Here is a 24,581-nt window from a genome sequence, read left to right as displayed (position 1 = left end):
CATTCGGATTAGGTAATTCATTTAAGTTAAAGAATTAACGGCCCAAGCTTACGTGGCGCGAGTAAACATTCCGAACTTGCTTATATTTGCTGCAAGGTGCTTCGCCGCTGAATCCCTCCCGCTATGTAATATAACGTTAAATGGGGTCTTATATTCGGCATGTGTGCGCAAGCAAACATATTTACGATGTACCGTTAGGTCCTTTGTAACCTTCACTCATTTAGCATTTGAAATTTTTATCCAATAATAGTAATGTAAATGCAAAACGTTCAAGTTTTGATTTTTTAAACAGCTTGATTTTTTATCTGGGTCAATTGACAGATGTATAGATAGAGGGAGAGAGAGAGAGAGAGAGAGAGAGAGAGAGAGAGAGAGAGAATATCACACGTGCAAGTGAGATATAGATCGACTATGTATGAATGTGCGTAAAAAATATTTTTGAAGGTTTTACAAATAATTGAGGTTTTTATTTTTATTGAATTGTTTCGGGTTTCAATATGTTTGTGTGATGCAGAGCATTCCAAGGTTTCAAAATAGGAAGCAAAAGACCAGTAAATAAAATTGTTTAAAACGAGCAAGTATATTACACTTATTGAAGTCAAACATTTGCTTAACTAGATGGTACTGGTTAATGTAGCAAATGCCATAGCACAATGTTTATGAAACACAATGGGGCGAGAAATATAAAAGAATTTCGGGTTCATACATGGTAATTCAATGATTTTATTATTAATGTCTGCTATATTTTGAATAAATAATTTTAAAGCGTTGGAGCCTATTTTGCTTCATCTAATGGCTATGTCCTACAACGTTGATACAAACTCTGCTAGATTTAAGTTAATACTTTAATTTTTGTACGGAGGGTACATTCGACAATCCTCTACTAGCGAATGATTGTTGGAATAAATCATTTGTCCTGATATGTTGTTATATGTTCCTATACCAACATTTTAATAGATTATATGTATAGCAACAAAATTTAATTAACAGTCTTTACGATTTGCCTTCAATCAATGAAATGAATGCAAAGACACCGAACAACCACTGTTCTTTTCATCCTTCATTTATAAGCTATTCGCACAGCAGTGCCAAAAAACTCGTGTGAAGACACATCAATAAACACAAAGGAACATAAGAGTTAGTTTTATGGCAAAAAAAAAAATCTTTGCATAAACATATCAATGCTGATACAAGTACGTAGATTATACATAGGATTTCAAATGATATATATAGTATAATTTTACACATTTAAAACCAATGATATTTATAATATGTAACAATATATTGTATCAACGAGCAACAATTTCATTCGAAAAACAGCAACCAAATATAGCAACACTTAATTTATGCACAAAAAGCCTTAAAACATTCCATATAGAAATAAATATGTGTGTATATATATATATTTTTGTTTTATGAAATTAATTCTTAATATATATACACACACACACGCGCACACAAATATATGTTAATTTTTACTTAACCGGCAATTTACCATATGTATGATATATTACTTCTTTATAAATTTAGACTATGTTCCTTCGTAATACACCTACCATTCCTTCCACGTAATACTTTTTATCATTTATCAAGAATTTGTTTAACCAAGATAAATTTAGACAAATGTAGGTTATTCAGCCAATATTAATTATCTTCGTTTGTAAATCATTACACAAATTTTGAAGTAGGATGTATTGATTTGATAAGCAATCAATCTTATATGTATATCATGCATTAAACTTTTCATCCATAAAGCTTATCCCACATATATTCGGCTGATAAAGATACACTTTGATTTTAAAAAATATCCACTAGTATAGATGTAAGCAAATTGATATGAAACTCAAATGTTAAACATAATTTGTATAAAGGTACAATATGTTTTCTTGTATAGCTTGTTATCGATCGTTTGCGCTAAGGCATGATACGTAAAGCTGCTCGGTGATTTTTTTTAATTATCTTGACTAGTACTGACTGATTATTCAATGAAGAATTATTTAGTCATAACACTTACAAAATTCTGCTAAGTCGTGATTTCTATTTTTGTACAAATCTAGGATATTTGAAAATGAAATTTTTTGTTCCAAGTTGAATAAAAGAGGTAATAAAAAAAATGGAGACTTTTTCTAATACTATTCGGAATGCTAAATACATGTAAATATTTATAATTTTTAATAACATTTTGCAAGTTGAAAACAATTTTGGAATGCAACAGTACGATTTGCGTTTACTTTAGTCAAGTCTATGTATGTACATACCATATGAACAAGCAACAAAATTGTAGGGAGGATATTTTTAAATGACAAAAGAATTGTGTAATACAGTAAAACGACAAATCAATTAGAAAGTGAAATCCATACAAGTAACGAGAAGGAATAAAAATAATTTTAAAATTAAGCAGCACATGCATGAAACGCATTGTACCTCTAGGAATCGAATTCATTGTAATACTATCGCGTTTTGTTATCGCTTTATCGCCCTGATGAGATCACAAAAGGCTGTTTATACTATGTCATTTTAATATTATTATTGCTTGGCTTACTAGTGCGAACTTTTTATGTCGTGCCAATTCCATACAACGTGTAATAAAAAATATTTTCTAATGTAACGTACGATTAATACATTATGTGCGTATCTCGTTATTTCACGTTACATTATATTCCGATTCGGCCAGCAAAAAATACAACGATTGATTTTATTGTCAATCGCTTCCACGTAATAGTTTCAGTTGCCAATCTTTAATTATCATCTATTAGAAGTGCGTTTAATTTCGGTCTCATGCCGTACGTCTGTTACATACATATACATACAATACAAACAATGTCTTGAAACTAATATTTATAACATTATACTAAATAGTGAATAGTTTGAAGTAATATATGAAACATACATCTGATAGATATTATATACGTCGTACCTATATACGCCTGTATGATAATATCAAGTACTGCAGAGCAGAGTAGCAAACAATTATATAGATATTATTTCGGGATAAAATTTGGGTACATGAACGGGTTCCTTAAAGCAAAATTTGTCTTTACAACCAAAGTAGAAATATTTTTTGAAACCGAACATATTTCATCTAAATCTCCCATACTCGAAGTATATAAGGAGGTATAGTAGAATCTAATGGCATTATTTAATAATATATCAAATGTACTTTGTACGTACATCATATAGTGTTCAATTTTCATTACGACTTTGTCTTATTTGTGGCTGGAGGTAGAGGGTGCCCTGAATATAAGATCTAGTATTTTTCCAATCGGGTTATAGTATTATTGGACCCAGAGATGCTAAATCGAGACAAATCTAAAACTCGACTGCCGATATAGCCACAATAAAAGTAATCAATCGTTTGATTAATTTCATTAAATTCATGTGAACGGAAAAAATACAAAGTCTCGCTATAAATAGTGGCGTAAGCCTCCATGCCATATAATTCACTGGGTACATGCATTGCTATGAATTTCTCATTGGCCATGGATCACAATGTTTTTGATTGTACTAACATGTTACACAGGGCAATATTTATAATATGTACAAGAAACGGTACATAAATATATATACAATATATAAGTATATGTAGATATATATGTATATATAATATATGTTTGCTTTAAACATAAATACAAACTCTACTAACCGATTAAAATTAAGAATAACAATATCTAATTAAATAAACTTTTATGAAACGACACGTTTATACAAACTTTTGTAATAAACATAAAGTAATGATAATAATATAATAGAGTAATTATACATTTTTTATAACAATACGTCTGGTCCAATGAATATTAAGTATTCATGTAATCTTAGTCACTTGATGTGATGTGAATCAACTCGACGCCAGACCAACGTCATTAAACATTAATTATTGTCGAAGCGAATGCTGTCCCGTTTCTTATATCTTCATTATTCTTGACCATAAGTTTTCTTTTGTGGATGTATAACAGCAATAATATAACATGATATAAGACGGTATAATATGAGAGGTTGCAATTGTCTGTATATACAAGGATGAATATATGTGTACAATATAATAAATCTAAGCAATGTAACTATAGAAAATAATTACACGAAGGTAATCAAAAAAAATGACTGACTTCTCTTCAATGTAATCTCAATTATTACCATTAGCGCCTAACATGACTTCTATGATGTAATAAATAATGATAGAAGACACGTAATAATACTATATTATTAATTCTCAGAAACTGAGAATACTTTTAAAGTATCTCAACTTACGAAAATGACACGTCGATGACAAGACAGTTTAGACATAGAGAGTTGCTTAATGGCAGTAGGGAATTGATATAAACGGTATAGCGATCTTACTAAGCCCCGGCAAAACCATATACCTCCAGCACTCTTATCTCAAAATCACCGCTGGCACATAACGGAGGGTTGTTGAACGTTGAGCACCGATCTGTTTTCCCAAATCTAATGTTTTCGTCCATCCATATTGCTTGTCCCTCCCTGAGAAATCAATGGAATTATTATACAAGAATTGTAAGAGTAAATAATTACCATTCTATCCTATCATTTAACTATATCAACCTTTTGTAAATTATTGCCAGTTCAAGACAAAATATATTTAATTAAACGAGACTTTTATTCAGATTTTAGTCATATATGGTAGAAGACCTATGCCCAAAGGCGCATAACAATTGAAAAGTTAACTGTTTCCATTACCCGCCGCCGATAGTTATCATTTTTGTGTCAGCAGCCATAAATAATTCGGCAGAATGATGAACTCTAGGATCATTATGAGATGAATCCATGCCAACCCAGGGATATTTAGCTCGTTCAGGATACAAACTGAACAGGAATGTTTCTCCTGTCCCGAAATATGCCTGTCTCTGTCCTTTGTCATCTTTTAAATTGCGCTCGCACCACCGTGTTGAACAATAAGCGCCAAAAACCTTACCAAGAAGGAAAAATAGTTAAAAAGTATGTTCTACAGAGGATCAAAGTTACTAAACACATTTTCTTATTTATCCAAACATTAAACCTACACATACACGCACGATTTAGAACCGTTTTAACTTTAAGATAAAAAACATATTTTATGTAATTCTGCACTTGATAGAATTATTTGTGCTTTCGTAAAAGGCTTGTTACTAATTACCTCGTTGTTGCATGTTTTTATCATAAGCAGCGTAGGTTCGTGTTGTTCAACTCTTACATAAAAGGTTGTCAGTGAACAACCATGTTCTTCAGTTGTATACAATAAAATTGGTTGATACATGGTAATCCGTACAGGTAGCCACGACCACAGGGTGAATAACTGTGAAATAAGTATCGATTGATTAATCGACACCAATATCATAAAACCACTGGTTGCCAAGAACGTATATATCTTGACAAATATTAATATATTATTCAATATTTCAATCTAAACGAAATAATAAAAATATATAGATTAGGGGGGAAAAAAAATGCGATAATTCACAACAAGCGACATATCATGCGCTTGGCTGACAAATCTAATTCGTTTGAAATAAAGTACAACTAAAAAGCATAAATATAGACAGTTGGGGGGCAAATTCAATCAATTTATCGAACGATTTTAACAGGTAGTGTAACATTAGTTTGGTGAACTTCAACAATTCTAATACATTACAGGTCTTACAGTTGTTATATAGTATATACAGAGCAAATTTGAATATTGACGTATGAAACCAATTATAACTTGTTTGGTATTTAAAAGTAGATCAAGACTTTCTGAGGGATAAGAAAAATCTTGACTGTTACTTTACGACAAACAATCAATTTTGGTAGTTGTTCCAACCCTGAAATTTTGACATCATTGAGGCGCCTTTCTGTGATGACATAGTTTTCTGTCATGTAAGATAGATAAGGTTTTATGTATAATGTTAACAAGAATACAAGGAGTTTTATAAATATTACAACAATATCAACATTCTCATGCTTTTTATGCAAAAATAATTAACTAGCATGCATGTAACACACTGTAACATACTCAAATTACTTGCAATAAAATATCACGATATTTGTGTGAGAAATGGAAAGAATGAAATAATATGTGAGTGATTCGTGCAATGTTTTGCAATTGCAGAAGCAGGAGTCGTGGTGTCTTTGTGTATGTGTAACTATAAATGGCAATTATTACATGTTTAGGATATGACGAATGTGATAATTTCTGGCCAAATCAATTCCCCAATTCTTAATCTGTTACAATTCTGTACCAACTTAAAGAAAATAGTTGTTAATTCACTGGAAATAATTCATGAATCTAAGGAAAGTATATAAAAAACTTATCGTATAGGGTACAGTTCAAAACATGTTGCTAAAAACTGCTGTCTGACGAAGCTGCATGAAAATTATTTTCATTTTTTTTTTTTTCCATATGAATAAACATTGCCATCGAGGTACTTGAATGATATACCTGCTTTGATAGAATCAAAATAGATTCTACAAGTATTTGGTTATCACAAGCACTGGTAACAGCTTCGGAACAATCACGACGCCTAAATATAGTGGTAATTATAACATACATAAGAGGCCAAAGAAAAACAAAACGTACACAAACCATATGGTGGTGCAGGAGACAGCGCACAGTGAGGTCTTGTCGGTTTGAAACAGTGTGATAGGGATTGTGATACAATGGATTGATGTTGGCGGATCTCAGGAGGGAAATAACCGGATTGGTCTGCTGTGCATGGAAATATTGTATTATAGGAAGAGTGACTGTTAACTGACGCATTTTCCTTTCTTCAAACCCATCGAAATTAAATTAAAAAAATGTTTAAAAAACGGGGGAAAAAAAAACGGAACTACATTCGTTTGAAATTATCTTTAAATCCTACATAATCCATTAAAATATCTTCGTTTTTATATCAGCGAAAGTAATGCAGGAGTAATAATACGAATTACGAGAAAAAGAATTCTTGCTGTTATATCCAAGTATGGTTAACTGCTTTTAATTTAGATTGAATTATAATTTGAGGACTCGAGTAGACAAGCCATTAAAGTATACTTCGCAAAAAATTGTTTCGTCTGCTAATAGTATCGCCGTTATACATGCAAAAGTAATTTTTATTGGCTTCTAATGATTTCAGACTTGAACTAGAATTGACATTCTTTTTGTTTTACATTTGCTAAACGCAATCAATAAACGAAGTATACTTACTCTGGGCACTACGTACGACGAGGGTACAATATCGACATGCTACAGTCTTTACAAATCCAACTACAAAAATATTTCCTTGACATTTGGATTAGTCATCGACGATAGGTACTTACGTCAGGCGTATCTAGGATCTGGGAGCGAATACTTTGAATAGGGTAAACGCCCATGGAGAGAGCGCGCGGTCCAGGACTGTGTGCTCCCTACACCCACCACCATTAATTCCATCATGTCATCATCCGACAAAACGCAGCACAACACAAAACAACACAAACGCCATCAGTCATAATGGCATGCTTTTTTGGGTTTTGGTTTTGCCCAATAATAAATAGGTATACCAGAGTGTCACTTGATGATAAGCAGTTATGATACTACTTATAAATACTTGAATTAAAATATGATGTAATGTAGCAAAACATTTTCGTTCTCACTGCATCAGCACAATGAAATCCAAGCTTCAGTTTTAAGACTTCAGATTCACTGTGAGAATTTAACGTTTGTAAAAATCAGATGTATGAGGGAATGCATTGTGTTGCCATGGTAGTTTCATACGAAGGATCAACTGTGAATTTGTTAGGTGCATTTTTGAAGTACCTGAATGCTACAAAACTCATGCGTGCTATTTCACATACGTCAACTTGTTTTCACTCCATATGACCATTAGGTAATAAATATATTCATATTCATCTGTGAAACCTATGCTGAATGTTTACGGTAACACACAATGAACCAATTTACTGAAAAAAAAATAAACAAAAAAAATTATAAATAAACATAATGTGAAGAGGATAATTAGATATTGAGTAATTTTTTCTTTTTTTTAAGCCGTATGTTAATATGAAGATTTTATAGATTATTACATGCCTGAGTATTTGTATTTATTGAATGTCGCAGTGTCAAAACCAGAATACTTTCCCAATGCTACAGATGTTGAGTGTTTAGGATAAAAACATATTGATTGGATAAAAAACACATATTGCTTGACATTGGCAAGAATATTTTGATAATTGTTGCGTGTACTTTTATACATCAATCATACGATTGAATTTCGGAAGGTTTATTAAGTCCGCTGTAGAATATTGGCACATTTTGTAGTGACTGAATGTGTTTCAATTTCACTAAATTTGTGTACCAGATTGGGATGAAATGTTAATCGCAGTACACACACGGTTTTTTAAAAGAATTGTGCACAATGTTTTGTTCGATATAACAATCGCGATTGAAATTATAAAATTTGAAAGCAATAAAATGCAATGACTCTGGAACTTTCAATTTAATGAATTATTCCTCAATAGAGATCAAGGTTCAACGAGATGAAACGAAATATTGGTTGTGTGCATTCGTGTGTGAGTGAAGTAATATCGCAGAATAAAAGAGAAACATTATGAGATAACAATAGCAAAAAATTGGAGTGGCATTTAAATGAGATAAACAGAGCTTTACATTAAAAGCTGGAGCAAAAAAATTCTGCCATATTATTGATCTGTACCCAAGTATAATTATTAATTGACTGTGTCAAAAGGCCGTAGCTGCAAAAATCCATAATAAAGCCGGTGAGAAAATATAAAGGGATGAAAAAACCAAAGTAAAACGATGGTAAGGAGCGAGCATATGAGAATGTGAGTAAAACAGGTAGTTCAGGGACAGAAAGGTAGCACATGAAACTAAAGACACATTTTCCAATAAGATAATTATACAATACCCTGTCTTTGTACGTGTCTTCGCACTCTTTCTGAAAACAAATTTGATAGTTGAAAAAACCTGCGCACGCTTTTTGGATAAATGGTTGTGTGTTTACCAAACATTAATTTGTGAGATGAATAGAATTATAGAAAAATGTACATCAACGAATTCTGGTAATGTATGTGTGTATTTCTTGTAAATGTATAATCAGTTTGCGATGTCCCTGAACCTTGGTAAGCCTATAAGACATTGATCTTACTTCAGAATTACTACAAAGTAAAATACAAAGGAAATAATGTGTGGTTAGTATAGCTGACACCACAGATTACACTGTCAAAGACCCTGGTGCAGAAAAAGATTTGACAAATACAATATAGAGCGTTAACAGAGTATGCATACGTTGGTCAACAAGATTTGCATGTCTAAATTATACTTTTGAGGAGACAATAAACCAAAACCAAATTAAATTAGAGCAAAAATCCGTATGGAAAGAGATCATAGTCTTGTCAAGAGAAAAATTTCACGTAAAAGGTTGTATCAGTGATATCATATAACATGTAGTATAAAAATTAAAAACTAGATGCAGTCTTGAAAGATAAGTTTTACACTTATTGTTGTTGCTTTTAAGTAATGAAGAGGCATGCAGTCTGTAATTCTTCGGCTGATATGCATACGCATATTGCATACATACCGCTATTCGACTTTCAATGTGGTTGAAATAATTCCCGAAGCTTGACGACTCAACTGATACTCAAGTCATTTTTCGTTTTTGTGAAATTGTAATAATAAAAATAAACTAGAGACTTGCCAAATGTACCTTCAACAAAAATCATTGTGCAGTAGAGTTATACTTCAATCTTGGAAAATGTATTCAATCTGATCGGAAGTGTTCCAGAGGAAAAAGTACATGTATATGAGAATTAAAGCCTATTTTGATGGTGTACATACCACCTCAAACAAGTTGTTACACACTCTAAAGGCAGTGTTTTTGTATTCATTAGAGGTATGAAGGTCTTTGGAAAAGTTCGTTGGATAGGATACTTTGTCCAACTGTAAGAGAATAGCTCCTTCATACAGAGAGTGAAACTTCGCACAAGATCCACGAGTTTATAATGATACAATAGAAACTTGTAATATCTTTATGTCATAAAATGAACATAGATGGACTTTGAACTCTGTTAGCTGTAAAATTTGGTTACCCAATTTCTTACAACTATCAATAATAAATTTATTAAATCGATTCATTCTTAGTCTTAGGAATTTGGTTTTCTGGAACATACCTCTCTTATGGTGAGCGTGTGCGACATCATTTGAATGTTGACCTGAGACTGGCTCGTAGGCAGATTGTCAGTTGACCTCGACCTTGCCAAGGACCGTGATCCTAATACACTGCGACTCTTGAGAGCCATTTCTGTGCGTAAAAAAACTCTGGAAATGTAGGCCGAACTAAGAGCCCGCACTCCAAAAGCAGTTCGTAAAAACTTAGCTGGCGTCACCTGTGAATTTGATTAGCCTGTGAAATATTGTTCATTATGATCTAGCAACAAAAGACTGGACTTGAAAAAATTTCAAACATTGAATTGAAATCGTTCAAATTACCGTAGAATCTACAATACTTACTGGAATTTGCCTGCAGAATTTTGATAGAGCTGCGTCAATCCCATTTTTTGAAATTTCATTCATCCATTCAGAATTTTGCGCAGAAGAATGTTTGTAGAATAACAAAACTATAGCCATAGCTACTCGATAGAAGACCTGAATATAAAAGAATGTATTTTTTTAAATTAACAAGAAATTACACATGAATTGTAATAAATGAAGATTCAAACAAGATCCAATTCCAATCTACAGTTGCAACCAAGTTGGACATTAAATGTAATACATTCGTTGAGTATTTCTGTAACGAAATTCAATACTAATTATAGTTTCTAAAAATAGTTTATCATTTATTTATCAATACCTTAATGCCTTCGTGTAAGAAACAGTCCATAACCCTGACTAGATGCTGAAAAGGAAGTAGCTGCAGAATCCACCAAGTCCAGTCCATGTAGATTCTCTCGGCCCTTGACCCGGAACAATGCCTTGCCAAATGTACGGCAGCAGATTTCTAAATCAATGAAAATACTCATACACTATAAATTTGTTCGAGCATTTTGTGAGTAGTACAAACAATTTCATTTGTATTGTACCATGTGATTTTTTCAAGGTTGAAAATTTGATTATCACAGTGCACTCCATCATTTTTAGAGACCGTTGGAAAATTATAAAATCAATAATAAAATGTCAACAAAATTAATAATCCAATGTTGACTCTTAGTAATAGATTTCTGTCTCATGGAGTCATATTTGTAAATACTGATCCTGGCAGTACCATCTTGACATTTAAAATTATTAGAGTATCGACTGACTTGTTTATTGGTTTTAAATTAACAGAATGTTTCTCAGTACAAATATAACAAGATGCGCATGCAAAGTGTTGTGACTCAAGTCATGCCGTTTTTGTACTAGTTTCTGTAAGACGCAACATGTCTTTCAAACAAGTAGTCTAATAAATTGAGGCAAAATGATTGCTAAATAAACATTATTAAATAAATGCAATCTTGTTGACAATCCACTTTTTCATAATGAGGTACTATTGCCAACAATTTTCAGTAGTAAACATTGATTAGATTTCGGATGGTCCAAGGCTGAGATTATTCAATTAACATGTTACGTACCACATGTTTTTTAGTTATTTGCTCAACAGTTTTCCATGTGACTTCGTAGAGAAGTTTTGTTTGGGTGATGAACATTTTCTCTTTGGCGGCAACCAAACTAGCCATACAATGATAACACTCCTCCTCTGCAAAAGATGTAAAATATTGTTTAGTATCAATTTTCACAAAGTAAGCAAATATGTATTAAATATAGACTCTCTCTTTTGATACAGTGCAATTTCTGATAGATCTTCATCTTAAAGTACGCTGACGATCAAGATCTCAGATAAATTACTTAATAAAGTATTTTCAATAAATAAAATAATTTTTCATAGTGTTTCTTAAATGGTATGATGAGGATAAGAATAATCAACCTGGCATGAAGTGTAGAAGAAGCGCCGTTATTGGATACAGCGAAGGGCTGAAGGTGATATCGGGGCAGGCAAAACCCAGAACTGATACAACTCTGTCTGCCACGCTTCGACCCTTACGCGTCAGATTGTAAGAGAGACAATGTGTACTATCAACAAATGGTGGTAGCATAATGGATTTCTCTGGTAATTCTGTAAAATTATATATTTCATATTTTCATTAATTGTTCACACATTTGACAAATTGGCATTCAAGGTTCACGAAGCGTAAGAGCTATTTTCAACAAAGCGTAATTACTTTCCAATGCATTCAACAAGTGAGGATTTGTTTTTGCTTAAAATGATTATACCATTTAAAAAATCTTTAAAAAAAGTCTGTTCTGGCAAACGCCGTATCTGTTGTACTGATAAACGAAAGGCGATAAAAGTATAGTATTAAAATCCGATTTATCAAAATTAGAATCTACTTCACGACAGTGTGGCCAGAAGTAATCAAGTTTGTTATGAAGATAGCATCACATCCAATATCGATACTTGCAGTAGTTCACCAAGCAAACCATGCGTACTTATTTTAATTAGTCATAAAAGTGAAAACAATCTAGGGTTTCAACAAAATCATTAAGGTGATAGACAGAAAAGTATAGAATTCAGTGTGGCAAATATCTGTAAATATTTTTAAATAAGATCAAAGCATGACATTTTTTGCAACAGTTAAGGGATTAATAATTTCTGCTAAGTCATAAACTCAATATATCTCTTCGTTCACATATAGATCCATCAAAGTGAATGAGTTCTTAGAAAAATCAAGTCATTAGATGAAATTAATTTGACAAATTGTGATAACAATAGGAAACATAAAATTTGTAATATCATGCAGCCAAGTGAAAACTCACCTGTGGTGCCAAATACTTGATTAACCATGTCCCAATAGAATCCATCCAGCATGTTCTTGCCGTGAGTATGCTGGTTGCAAAGCGCTGGCCATAACTGTGCTCTGATGCCATTATTGAGTGGCCAAGCATTATCTCTTATGATCAATTTGACCTCTCTCTTCCTCCCTGACTGTAGAAGCACATTCACCTCGTTGAAAGTCTTTAGTGCTTGCTTTTTGCTGGTCGGTGACTCTGGATGAATAACGATATTTGTTGTGTCGACATGAGGTGGAAACACATCGTCAATATCGACATTGGATTCTTCCTCCAACACTGACAACATATTTGGCAGATTGTTCATGGGAGAAAGAGATTGCGTGACCAGCATGGCAAAACTGCTACGGATTATAACTATCCATCTTAAATGGGATCAGAGTCATGGATGTCTGCCTATGTCATATCTTGCGATGTCTCAATATTCATCTGTAAATAAAAAGTGCGGAATGCCAATTGGTTTCTTCAATCTTTGTATCTAGAAGTTTGGTGTAACATGCGAATGTTTTTAATCATATGCACATTCATGAATTGCAGATACCAAATAAAGGGGTGTGGGAGCTGCTTGTATCTTGCAGGTTATAGAAATGATAAATTACTAGTTAGTCTGGCAATACTCGAGGATGAAGGAACACGGTGTGTAGTTTTTGAAAATTTTTGACGACAATCCCAGGTGCTAATTGAGAGCACATTATCAGGTTAAATCAACTCTACCGAAGAACTATTCATTGGTTGTATAAACAAGGTGGTAACTTTGCGTTAGACTTCAGATGTTCTAACTATAAAGACGATTCGTCATTGGCAAGCCTATTAGGCTCAGTTTAACTTGGCACTGAATTAGAGAGCGGCACCCGCTAAAAGTAACAACCTGTAAGATATACTATGCTTTATTTCAACCTGCCAGAAAAGCAAATTTTCTGGTTTGAGGATGGAGAATTTCAATTGAATTAAAGAAATTAATTTCGTGCGAGTTATTACACTTGACACAGCGAAATCAGTGATGTATTGAGAAATTGCAAACAAGAATCTCTTGTACACTGCTTGATATTCAGTTAATAGGAAAGAGTTTCGTCGGTGATGTAATAATCACATGTGAGATAACTTATCTGGATTAGGAGAACAGATCGCCTTGGTTTCAAAAAATTTCATCGGTCTTTTAACTTGATACGTTTTATGATAACTTGTTAGGAACCTGTAACATTTTGATGTATTGATATAGTAGTTTTGGGGGCTATCAAAGAACATATTTTAATTTACGAATTTTCTACATCTGTTAAGTATTAAAAGAAAAATATTCCATGAACATTGAGTTACTATCTCCACATTATTCACATGAAAGATGTTGGACAACAAATAAATGGAATAAATCAGTTATATTTGATAAGAAAACGATCAAGAATACGTATGATGATAAAAAGAGATAGAAATAAGAAGGAACAAAGGCACAAATGCTGAACAGAACAAAGCATGTGACATGTGGTAAAACATTCTAGAATCGGTTCATTATCTGCTTCTGGAGAATGGATGGGTAGAACAAGAAGGAAAGTGAAAAGAGTAAGCGAGGCAAATACAGACGTGAGAACAGAAATAGAACTAATCTCTTGTATTCGATGTTTAATTATAAGCTAAACATAATTATAATCTCACATCTACTAAAGCTTTATCCATACTTTGTCACCTACTAGAGTACCATCAACTATAGTTGTAACATTCAAATTTGAATTCAAACACCTAAGAATATTTTTAAGACGAAGACAGTTGATGGGCAGAAAATTAAATATAACTTATATTTCAATTGTTAATAATAATATGATAGCGGTGATTACTTTTGAACTTTTAAATCCAACCCTAGGTGCCAGATTATTAGCCAAGGTACTATCTCAGAAGCAAGGAAGGAAGTTCCCTACTGACTGATATTAGGTGGTGTGATTGAATGGATTGATACCAATGCTATTTTACCTTCATGCATGTAAACTAAAATGATTAACTGAGAAATGAAACATACGTAGTTATGAATGCCATTATAGGCTATTGGTTCTGTATGTATTATTGTATCTTTATTAGAGCATTGGTGCGCAAGCAACTTGTGTTTTACTACAGCTGATATTTATTACCGTAGTTTCGAACCACTCAAGGCACTTGAATTATATAAATATATTTACCAAAAGTAAAGTGCACACTGGTATACTGCAATACTGTAATTGCACTCCTTGGAATACTCTGGGTATTTTAAATTTTCGTAAATTTATGGCAAAGGTAATTTTTAGAGAGATATTTGATAGACTCAGTTTTGGCTGATTAATTAATGGAACCTGCGTGTGATTTTTGGTCTTGGCATTTATACATGCAGCACAACTGGACAGCACAGGTAAACAACAAAAGAAAATACGCACATGGATGCATCTTATTTTTTTAAAGTTATTTAAGTTAATCAATTTTTAGATTTCGAAGACTCAGCATATATCAATACACGGATGATTCGGGATAAGAAAAGATGATAGGAGGGAATTTTATATTCAAATTACTAAACAATGTAATAAGTTTTATGAGGTATTAGAAATTTTCATATAAGATTCCCACTGTATGTTCCTTCGAGGAGTAGTTCGGAGTGGAGTATGATCAATATGTGTTAAAATTGGAACAGAAAATGTGTGAATGTTGAATTAAAATTATAAAAAAAAAAAAATGAAAGGGTAATATTTTAAGTGAAGAAATGCTTCAAGAAACTGTTAGAACGCATTAGGAATTAGAAATTATGATAACCTTCATCTATATTTTAGTTGAATGGGAGGGTCCCGTTCAGGGGCTGACATTTATTACATCAAATATAAATCACTTAACAACGTCCGGATAGGAATACGCGATTTATACGAAACTAGGTGGTGGAAACAACCTAAGATATCATTCTCGAAGGCTGACGGGAGATGTAAACGAGAATTAAGCAGAGAATAAATATTAATAAGATAATATTAACAACAGGGCGGAGTCGGGGACGGCGGAAAAACAGCGGAAAGCGCAGGCGATCTGCAGCCCACAGCTCCCGTATTAGCTTCGTTCATAGTTAACAATAAAGTGTTTTTCTTCTTCCAAGACCGACATTATTGTTGTTCTGATTATGAACCAGGCGAGATCTGGTTAAAATCTGTATCGACATCACTAATGTCAGAGTTATCGAATGACTTTTGTTTAATTAGAGACCCGAGAAATAAGACTCCACTTACCGCCAGTTCCGAATCGTTCCCCGAGTCAATCGGAGTGCACCGACCAGCGTCAAAAATGTTCCTATTCTAGTTATATTATAATATCCTTTACCGTTGAACATGTACAGTTGTGAAAACTAATAAATCAGTCTCCGGTTTAAACACATTAATCGCAGACGACAATTATAGATTTAATATGAGCTTTTTTCGCAGGTGCGCTAACACTGGTTACTCCCGACGCGAATTATTAGCAACACGTAACCCGCGGTCACCTGAGAACTGTTTACAATTTTCACTGAAATTGACCCACTGCCTTTTAACTTATTATAACAACTCCACTTTGCCCGCGTATGCGACGAACTAGATTATTGGCACTGCCACTGCTGAGATGCATTACTATATGTACATTATTATCTGTTCTAGCTAACGATAAATTGTAGAATGCAGCTCTATAGATATCAAAAATACAGAACCACAAATCGTGAATATGAAACAACAGTCGAGCCGAGTATCATGATATTTCAACCATCGAAATATACTGTCATTACAGACAGATGTCTCACTGGTCGAAGATAGTAAATCACAAAGAAGAATACTGCGAATTGCTCCGGTGTGAGGCGCAGCGGTAGTAGAATTAGTTGTCTTCGTCGTTTCTTCGCGGCTTGCCACACTGCAATTTCACAGCTTATTGTGGAATATACGAGAGCTATGAGAGTATATGTACATTGATTACGTTTTAAGGTTAAAAGGTGGTCTTGATAAGCCGTGCATTGTTAGTTTGCTTAGTCGTTCGATTAAATCAGGTTAAATCTGAATTTACAAGAGGAATCAACCAATAACAATAGCATTATGTAAGAATGCAACGGTACGATCGTGGCGCCAGGTGTATAAATTCCACCATTTCTAGTGATTTCTACCGACATGTCTACCAACTTTGTAGCCATTTGTGCTTTATGGACGAAGTAAGATTCTCTTGTCAAACATAGCTTGATCACAAGTCGTGGCCAATTAGAAGATTGTTTATACGAATGTACCCATAATACACTATTTCAAATAATTTTCGGTTGAAATTACTGTAGCTGCTGTTGTTGTAAGAATCCTGGAGGGGTACGAAGTGAGCAAAAGAGACAAGATATGGCAGACCTTAGAACTCACTACAAAAAAAAAGCTATTGGATTCGGCAATTTGGAAGAGTCGAGAATTATAAGAGCTGTTGAAAAGGCAAATACTAGAAAACAACGTCGTTCAGCCGTATATGCAGTTAATAGAAAAATCATCGGATCAGGTTCTCCAGCTACATCCAGCATCGGATGTATTGAAAACGTACAAGGTAATACTTTAGTACATTTTTCTATTCAGTAACATTTTCTCTTTCGAACCATGTCAACGAAACAAATAGCATAATGCTACAAGCATGGCGGGTACTTTTTTCTAAATAATCAGCTAGAAACTTAGTGTTGAGTTCGGACAATTGATGTGTTAAGTGCTCTGTTAAAAAGTTTTATATCCTGCGTTAGTCAAATAAAAGTATAACATTTCATACAAGTATGCAGCTTAGTTCACGATCACCCCTAATGCCAATGGTATAATTCTAAGTACAGCACGGTATAATGATAGGTAGAGGTAGAAAATTTAGCCCTCGGGTATTGCACAATTTTACCCATTTTTCAGCATATCAGATAGCATGATGTGCCTACATTTTTGTATTAAAATTTTCTTACCAAAAAATTATTTTACTTTAAAATCCTCCTAACACATTGGAAAGATTTTACCATCAACAAATTTATATTTTTCAACAGATGAAGCTAAGGATCAAATCATCGAAGAAGATAGACGAATGAAATTGTCAAGATGGAGGGCAGAACGAGATTTACAAAAAAAAATTCAAAAGGCAATGAAACCACCAGTATTTCGTGCTGGAGTGTGTCACCATAAACTAAATTCTCCTGTTTTCCTACACCAAAGTCTGCCAACATCAAAACTGGTCAAATCATCCATACCACCTAGAATAACTAGAGCCACTGCTAAAAGACTAGCATCGAAAGCTTGTATGAAGGCACATACACCTGATGCTGGCATAGTTTTAAGGAATAAAAAACCAATCACAAAAGTGTTCAGTCAAAGAAACATACACAAAGATGTGAAAAGCGTTGAAAAGACAATTCCTATTCCTGACAGTTCGTTTGCACCGGATAATTACGAGTTTAGACCACCAATCGGTTTAACATCTTTGCCATTGTTTGGCCAGGCAGCATTGCAAGGGCCAAAACAAAATTATGACACTACTGCTACTCCTACATTCTTCTCTCCTTATATTGTCAATACAGGAATGAAAGATGCTTTAAGACAAAAACGCCTGCAGCAAGCCAACACTATGGCTAATAGTGTGCCAATGCAACTAAACAGTAATGAATTACTAACTGCTGCAGCTTTTGAAAAAGACCAAGAGCGAACGCCAACATATTTTAGAAAAACCACAGACGGAGAAGTTATGAGACTAAAAGCTCTCTGTTGGGATTGGATGATGATAAAATCTGCCCCTGATACCCCAGAAGATGCTCAACTCATGATAAATCAAGCAATCGGTCAAACAAATTTGTTGATCGACAAAAAGGTAAAACAATTTCGAAAACTCATAACCGAATGTGAAACTGGTTTGGGAGAAAAATTGGTAACTTGTGACGACTTGCAAGGTTTCTGGGATATGATGTACATGCAAGTGGAAGACTGTGATTCCAGATTTGGAAAATTGAACCAATTGAAAGAGAGAAATTGGCAAGAGGATGAACAAACAAAAATCAAACCAAAAAAAATAGCAACTAAGCCACCAGTAGCAGTAACTAAGAAGAATGTTGCTTCCAAGCCTAGTTCTATCCGTGAAATGATCTTAGCTGCTAGAAAAATGAAAATGGAATCACAAGCAAATCAGAATTCACCAACTGTCACCATTTCAGAATCCAGCAAACCCTGTGTTGAATCGTTAGGTTTGCCCACAGTAAAATTTGATGGCGGTTTTTTCATGGTCGAAAGTCCAAAGAAAATTGTTATTCCAAGAAGTCTTCAAAAATCAACTCCATTACCACATCCAAAATTTTCGGAGGAGTCTAAACATCGTCGCTCAGCACTCAGATCAATTGGAGTTTCTCAAATTCTCAAGCCACTGGAAATTGAGTCAGAACCCCTCATCCCGTTTTCGACCTTCCAACAAACACCAGGAAAAAGTATTTTGAAGCAAACAGAATCTCACAAGTCTGCATCCTGTACCACAAGATCTCAAAATAAAGTGAATTTTGCTGAAAATGAAGAAATATTTACAAAGAGTAATGATCCTTTGTGTAAAGAATCAAGTATTACTTTGCACGATTCCGAAAGCATCAATAAAAAGCTTGAAGCAGAACTAGACGTCAAGAAAAGACTAGATTTTTTGAGCCTTGATTCAAGTGATTCAGATTCTGAAACACAGTGTACTGAAAAAATCCATGAGCAAAGTGGTTCTCAACTTTCTTGCAATGATAAAGCTAACCGTAGAAAGAATAAAAATTTCCGGACTCTGGAAGATTGTAACATTGTCAAAATTGAAAGGAATGAGTTTTCAGATTCAATTATAGTAAGTGAAAATTCTGTAGGCCTAGCAAGAGTAACACGAACGACTCGTCAATCGGTATTGAAACAACTTACCAAGGAAATGAAGCTGGATATTCCAAACATTCATTCGGATATAGCAGAGACTTCTTATGATAGAGTAAGTCCTATGGTAATGACAGGTGTACTATCACTTAGATTATATTTTTACTTAATGGTCAAAAACAAATTTTTGATCGTCAAAACGGATTCTTCACTAGAATCGTTAATTTTATTGCTTTAAATTCCTAATTAGGTGAAACCCATTCAAAAAGTTAACAAAAATACGTTTGCACTCAATGTCTCATGAGATTATTTGAATGCATAATTGTATACTGGTAAAAAATGAATAAAATCGAATTCAGTATATTTTATTTTATTAATGATATAATAGTATTCAAAAGTGTTAGTAATTTCAACATTTCTATCTTTTCTGTTTCATATCTAGGAAACAAGTAAGCTCCAAAAAGAGAACAAACAACCGGAAAGTCCAAAAAGTACAAAGCTAAGACGATCTACCAGAAGAAGTGTTAAATTCACAGGTAAACGATTGCACTGACTGTTGCAGTTTCGCATCAATGCTGCATAGGCTTTGATAATAGTTGAAATAAGTGACATGTTACTCGATTGGTAGAGACTCATTCTGGCATCCTCTTAAGCTGATAAGGATATCACACAGGACCAATAAAGAGTCATAGTCAATGCCAAGAAAAAAATATTTGAATACCCGTGCAGAGAGGAGCCTGAAAGAGTCCATCCTCGCGTTTTACATGTTTCTCATTTAGTAATGCGGACTGATATAAAATAGGTTTTTGGAACTGATTTTCGAGGTGCGTGGTCGGTAAATGCATATCGGTAACCAAACAATACTCTTCTGTATTTAATAGTATGAAAGCAGTGAATACAAAACACATTTATGCAGATCAGTAGTCGAGAGATGGTAGAGTACAGCTCAGTTACCGACATGTGTTTCAAGCTTTTCTCTGACCCATAACATTTTACTTTTTTGTGTAATCAGTTTTGCATTGAAAAAGAAAAATTTGATTTCCTAATTCTATTATGTTACACAGGAGAGGAATGTACAGTGTGTTCGAGTTCGGAACAGGTTCAGCCAATGACTCCGCACGTAAAACGACGAATTACTAAATCATCGGAGAGACGCAAGTCTTTCAAACAATAACAAATTTAAATTACCTATGAAGATATGTGGCGACTTAGTTAATCTGGTATTGCTCGGTGGGTATCTGACATTATTTAGAAATACACGTGTATTTTTGTGCAATGGCCCGCTTGGGGGCTATCTGGAGCCTGATTCTGATTCTCTTTTCAGTCGTAAAAATGGTGATATGAGCTACCTAGACGAATCAAAAGGCAGCTTTAAACAGAAAATCTTGTTTTCATGAGTGAAAAATGAGTCAGAATCAGGCCCGGGACTATCGACGGTGGGCATTGATTATAGATTGCTCGTCAGCCAGCTAATGGGTATTTTTTTGAACAGGCGATAGGCCGTCGAAAGTGCAAAGATAATAGAAGCGCTTATATTAATCGATAAATTGCTAGTAGAAAGAAACTGTTGTATCTGAGCTGCTCTCCTTTGGGTGGAATTTTATGGGCAGCAAAAGGCTATCGCAGTATTGTGATGCCGAGTTTTTGACTGGGATGAGCTATGTTGGGAATAAAACTCGATTTCTAAATAATGCATTTTGGAAAAAAGAATCAAAACATCGATTATCTCGTAGAGCAATTTTTTTTAAATTACCCATTTCCCGGTTCATCCGTTATTTGATTAATATATTTTCAATCAATATTAAAAATTATACACTCACTTTGAAAGCGTTAAGGAGTTAAGTAGTTTGAGTGCCAGATCTAGTTTCCAATCGCCTGCTCCTGGATTTACTACAAAAAAATCACAAAATTATTAATATGTTACCTCACCATCGTGTCTCCACTGAACTAAAAAACAATAATATTTCACTGTTTATGAGGAATCTTTTGCAGAATAGTAGTGTTACCTGGTGGAGAATCACCGCGAATTAGATTATACCTCTGCTTAAACTATGTATCAACATTCTAAAAAAAATGCAGATGTTTACATTTATATAGCCAACTGAATGAAATAATTACCTTCACTATTCAGATCACTCATATCCAGAAAACACTGTTATACGACTGGTGATCTCTACAGCGGTTAAAACGACTTACGAAGTACGAACGCGGGTATGAACCCTATGTTGATGGTACGAAATTGAATCTGAATTTTTACGCCATATTAATACCGTTTTAGTGGCGTTGGCGTCGGCGATGTTTTATATCGATATTTGCGGAATAGCATCGAACATCGAATAATCAAAGCTGAAAAACATCGCCGAAAATAATCGATCATTTCGATTAATCGACAAACATCGCCCATCCCCATCAGCTGGCTTCTAGCTGTTTCTAGCTGCCTCTAGCAATCCAAATTTGTCAATTTAGCTCGGTAGTCGATTAATTCAAAATAAAAGAAGATTACATTGAGATTAACGATGGCAAATGTTTCCCGATTTGTTAAGAGCATTTATGATGACCCCTTTAAATGGTGAGCTTTATTAACGCATATTTTTGAACATGCTGTGTGTAAAGGTTATTCTGGTGTATATTGTATGCAAAGTACTAGTCTTATTTGTAGTGGGATAAACTAACTTAAGGATAAATTTTGATGATTTACTTGAAGTTATTTGAAGGTTTTCTGTGGTTGTTAATTCATCGATAATAATATTGCAGGTCGCTGGTGAAAAGCATTGCTATTTTTGCTTTGGGGGTTAGGATCGCTCTCGAATGCCGCGGAGTCGATTTGATGCCACCGATTACTGCATAAACAAGTCAACTTTATTTCACATTAATTTAGTTTAAGTTTTATAATATTACAAAAATTAGCCTACATATTTTGATTTACAATTGCACTGTTTGGCTAACCGATTGAACTGTACAAATGTAATTAAATTTAAGTTTATTCGCATTTCAATGACTTATTAATTTATCGCATTTATACTCTGTTCAACCTCATCGCTACACACAATTTCTTTATAACAGGTTCATGTCGTAAGTAAGTTGATTTTAAATTTATGACTGTAAGCACATGCTCATCAATAAATTGTACAATATGAGTAACACTATACATTGTTTTCTGCAAAAGCTCCATTAGGTGTCAAAATACGATCAATGCCTTGTATGAAAAAATTATATAACCACTGTTATTAATTTGTCATAAGTGAAGGGTACAAGACGGTCCACATTCGATTATAATATCTGTATAAAAATGACATTCCACACCTAAATTTAGGTGCCTGTTGGAAGTTGATTTTTTTTCTCAAGAGTGTTAGTTTATTGGGATTCAAATTGCTTCTACAGTGAACTTTTTGGCTCCAAATACTCACTCTTTTATCTGATAGAAATTCAATAAATTTTGACGGCAAGGAATTTGTGGTTGCTTTCCAACTTGTGGTAAAATATATTGTATTGGATCTTGGTATGAAAAATTCTTCACGTGCTTTAAGTAGAGGAAATAATTAGGTGGTATCTCTTCGTTTTCCAATGAAACTGAATTTGAAACAAGTAAACCTAGATTGAACTTTGTAAAACATTACGTCACCTATGCTTAGTTGTATAGTATCTGTGTACCACAAAATTGAAAAAAGGCAATTACACACAACATTCACAATTATCATTTATGAAGATACGACTTGCCTAATGCAGATTTCAGTACTTTTTACAAATACTTATAAAAACTGGCCATTTTTCATGCAAAGTCCCAAGTTGCGTTAGGAAGGGTTTGAGCACATGAAACCATCAATTTATATTCATACGCAAACATATATTAAATAAAAATATTTATAGTATTTGTACATTTATCAAAAAATGGATCATTTAATACGGACAATTTGAACCAATGATAAATTTATTAAATTGAATGAATTACATGTGCTCTTTTCATACCACCACAAGGGGTAAGGTATCGTGTTTTTCTTTTCAGCTTGGTATCCAGAGCAGGCCTACTTGACGGCATGGAACTATATGCTTTATTTTATTTCGTACTTGATACATATTATTTTCGTACATTTTATGATATGAGTCGTTTATTTATCATTTCTTGGTTGGTATCATTCGCTGTCTGTTTATTATGAATCAACGATGATTGATTTGTTATGGATGGTCATAGATTTATTATTATTAGTGAAAAGACTGCTTGCTGATTGAGTTCGAATCTCCATATATCAAGTCTTCACCTCATAAGGTAAGAGATCCATGCCAAGTTCAAAATCTGATGAACATTCAAAAGTGGTAAACTGAGGGTGGGAACACTAACTACTATCAAACATGGGTATTTACCTCTAGGACAGAAAACGACCCAGTAATTATTTAGAAAAAGAAAAAGTAGGAGAAAACTTATCATTAATATTGTCTGCCAATTCCTTTAAATTTTCAATCGTTTCCGAATACATCGGGTAACATTCTTGATCAAAGTTTTTCTGATTTGAAGTGTGTGGATGTTGAGGGGATACTTTGGTGAAATTGTGATCACAAAAACGTTTTTCAATCATTAAATAAACTCTTACGAGAAAATTCATCCACCAATTTTGGGGTTATGGTAGTATAAGTTGTGTAATAAAATTTCAACATCCTGGATTGAAAATGTATGTGTAAGTAATCGTTCGAAAAAAATTGTGTCTACTACTGCTAAAAATTCTTTGCACGTGCATTTTCATTGTAGAAGGATGAAATATTTTTTGAAAGCCTCACCTATCATAATCTGAAAATTGGTGGAAGGATTTTCTTATACCGCAATACAAGATACTAAGAGTGATGTCGAGCCCAACATGAAATTCGCGGCAACAGTCTTTAATTCGATGGTATCAATGATAATAATTTTTTTTTTATATTATGTCAATTGTGTACCA

At 33.7% G+C, this 24,581-nt stretch overlaps 2 protein-coding genes across 9 annotated transcripts; one reads left to right on the top strand and one right to left on the bottom strand.

The window, feature by feature from the left end:
- Window positions 1–556: 556 nt before the first annotated feature.
- LOC124299341 (GTPase-activating protein skywalker) lies at window positions 557–21,494 on the bottom strand. Of its 8 annotated transcripts, none has more exons than XM_046752508.1 (12): window positions 21,474–21,494; window positions 12,794–13,255; window positions 11,904–12,092; window positions 11,551–11,675; window positions 10,794–10,940; window positions 10,454–10,588; window positions 10,114–10,329; window positions 8,853–8,882; window positions 7,267–7,353; window positions 5,129–5,287; window positions 4,693–4,922; window positions 557–4,476 (listed from the first exon to the last, which is right to left on the bottom strand). In XM_046752508.1, exons 2-12 carry the CDS (start codon window positions 13,158–13,160, stop codon window positions 4,335–4,337), a joined length of 1,827 nt encoding a protein of 608 aa, XP_046608464.1. In that variant the 5' UTR covers window positions 13,161–13,255; window positions 21,474–21,494; the 3' UTR covers window positions 557–4,334. The 8 variants fall into 8 exon arrangements, with proteins under 8 accessions (XP_046608464.1, XP_046608462.1, XP_046608463.1 ...); XM_046752506.1 differs by lacking the exon at window positions 21,474–21,494 and adding an exon at window positions 16,048–16,670; XM_046752507.1 differs by lacking the exon at window positions 21,474–21,494 and adding an exon at window positions 15,590–15,977.
- On the top strand, window positions 16,886–22,794 carry LOC124299339 (disks large-associated protein 5-like). The gene is made up of 7 exons (XM_046752500.1): window positions 16,886–16,988; window positions 17,106–17,356; window positions 17,826–19,780; window positions 20,096–20,189; window positions 20,718–20,883; window positions 21,815–22,222; window positions 22,408–22,794. The coding sequence occupies exons 1-5, from the start codon at window positions 16,948–16,950 to the stop codon at window positions 20,825–20,827; spliced, it is 2,451 nt and encodes an 816-aa protein (XP_046608456.1). The 5' UTR covers window positions 16,886–16,947; the 3' UTR covers window positions 20,828–20,883; window positions 21,815–22,222; window positions 22,408–22,794.
- The last annotated feature ends 1,787 nt before the right edge of the window (window positions 22,795–24,581 follow it).

This window comes from Neodiprion virginianus, chromosome 2 (genome assembly GCF_021901495.1).
Source record: "Neodiprion virginianus isolate iyNeoVirg1 chromosome 2, iyNeoVirg1.1, whole genome shotgun sequence".
NCBI classification, from domain to species: domain Eukaryota; kingdom Metazoa; phylum Arthropoda; class Insecta; order Hymenoptera; family Diprionidae; genus Neodiprion; species Neodiprion virginianus.
This window is presented reverse-complemented; position numbering and strand designations above follow the sequence as displayed.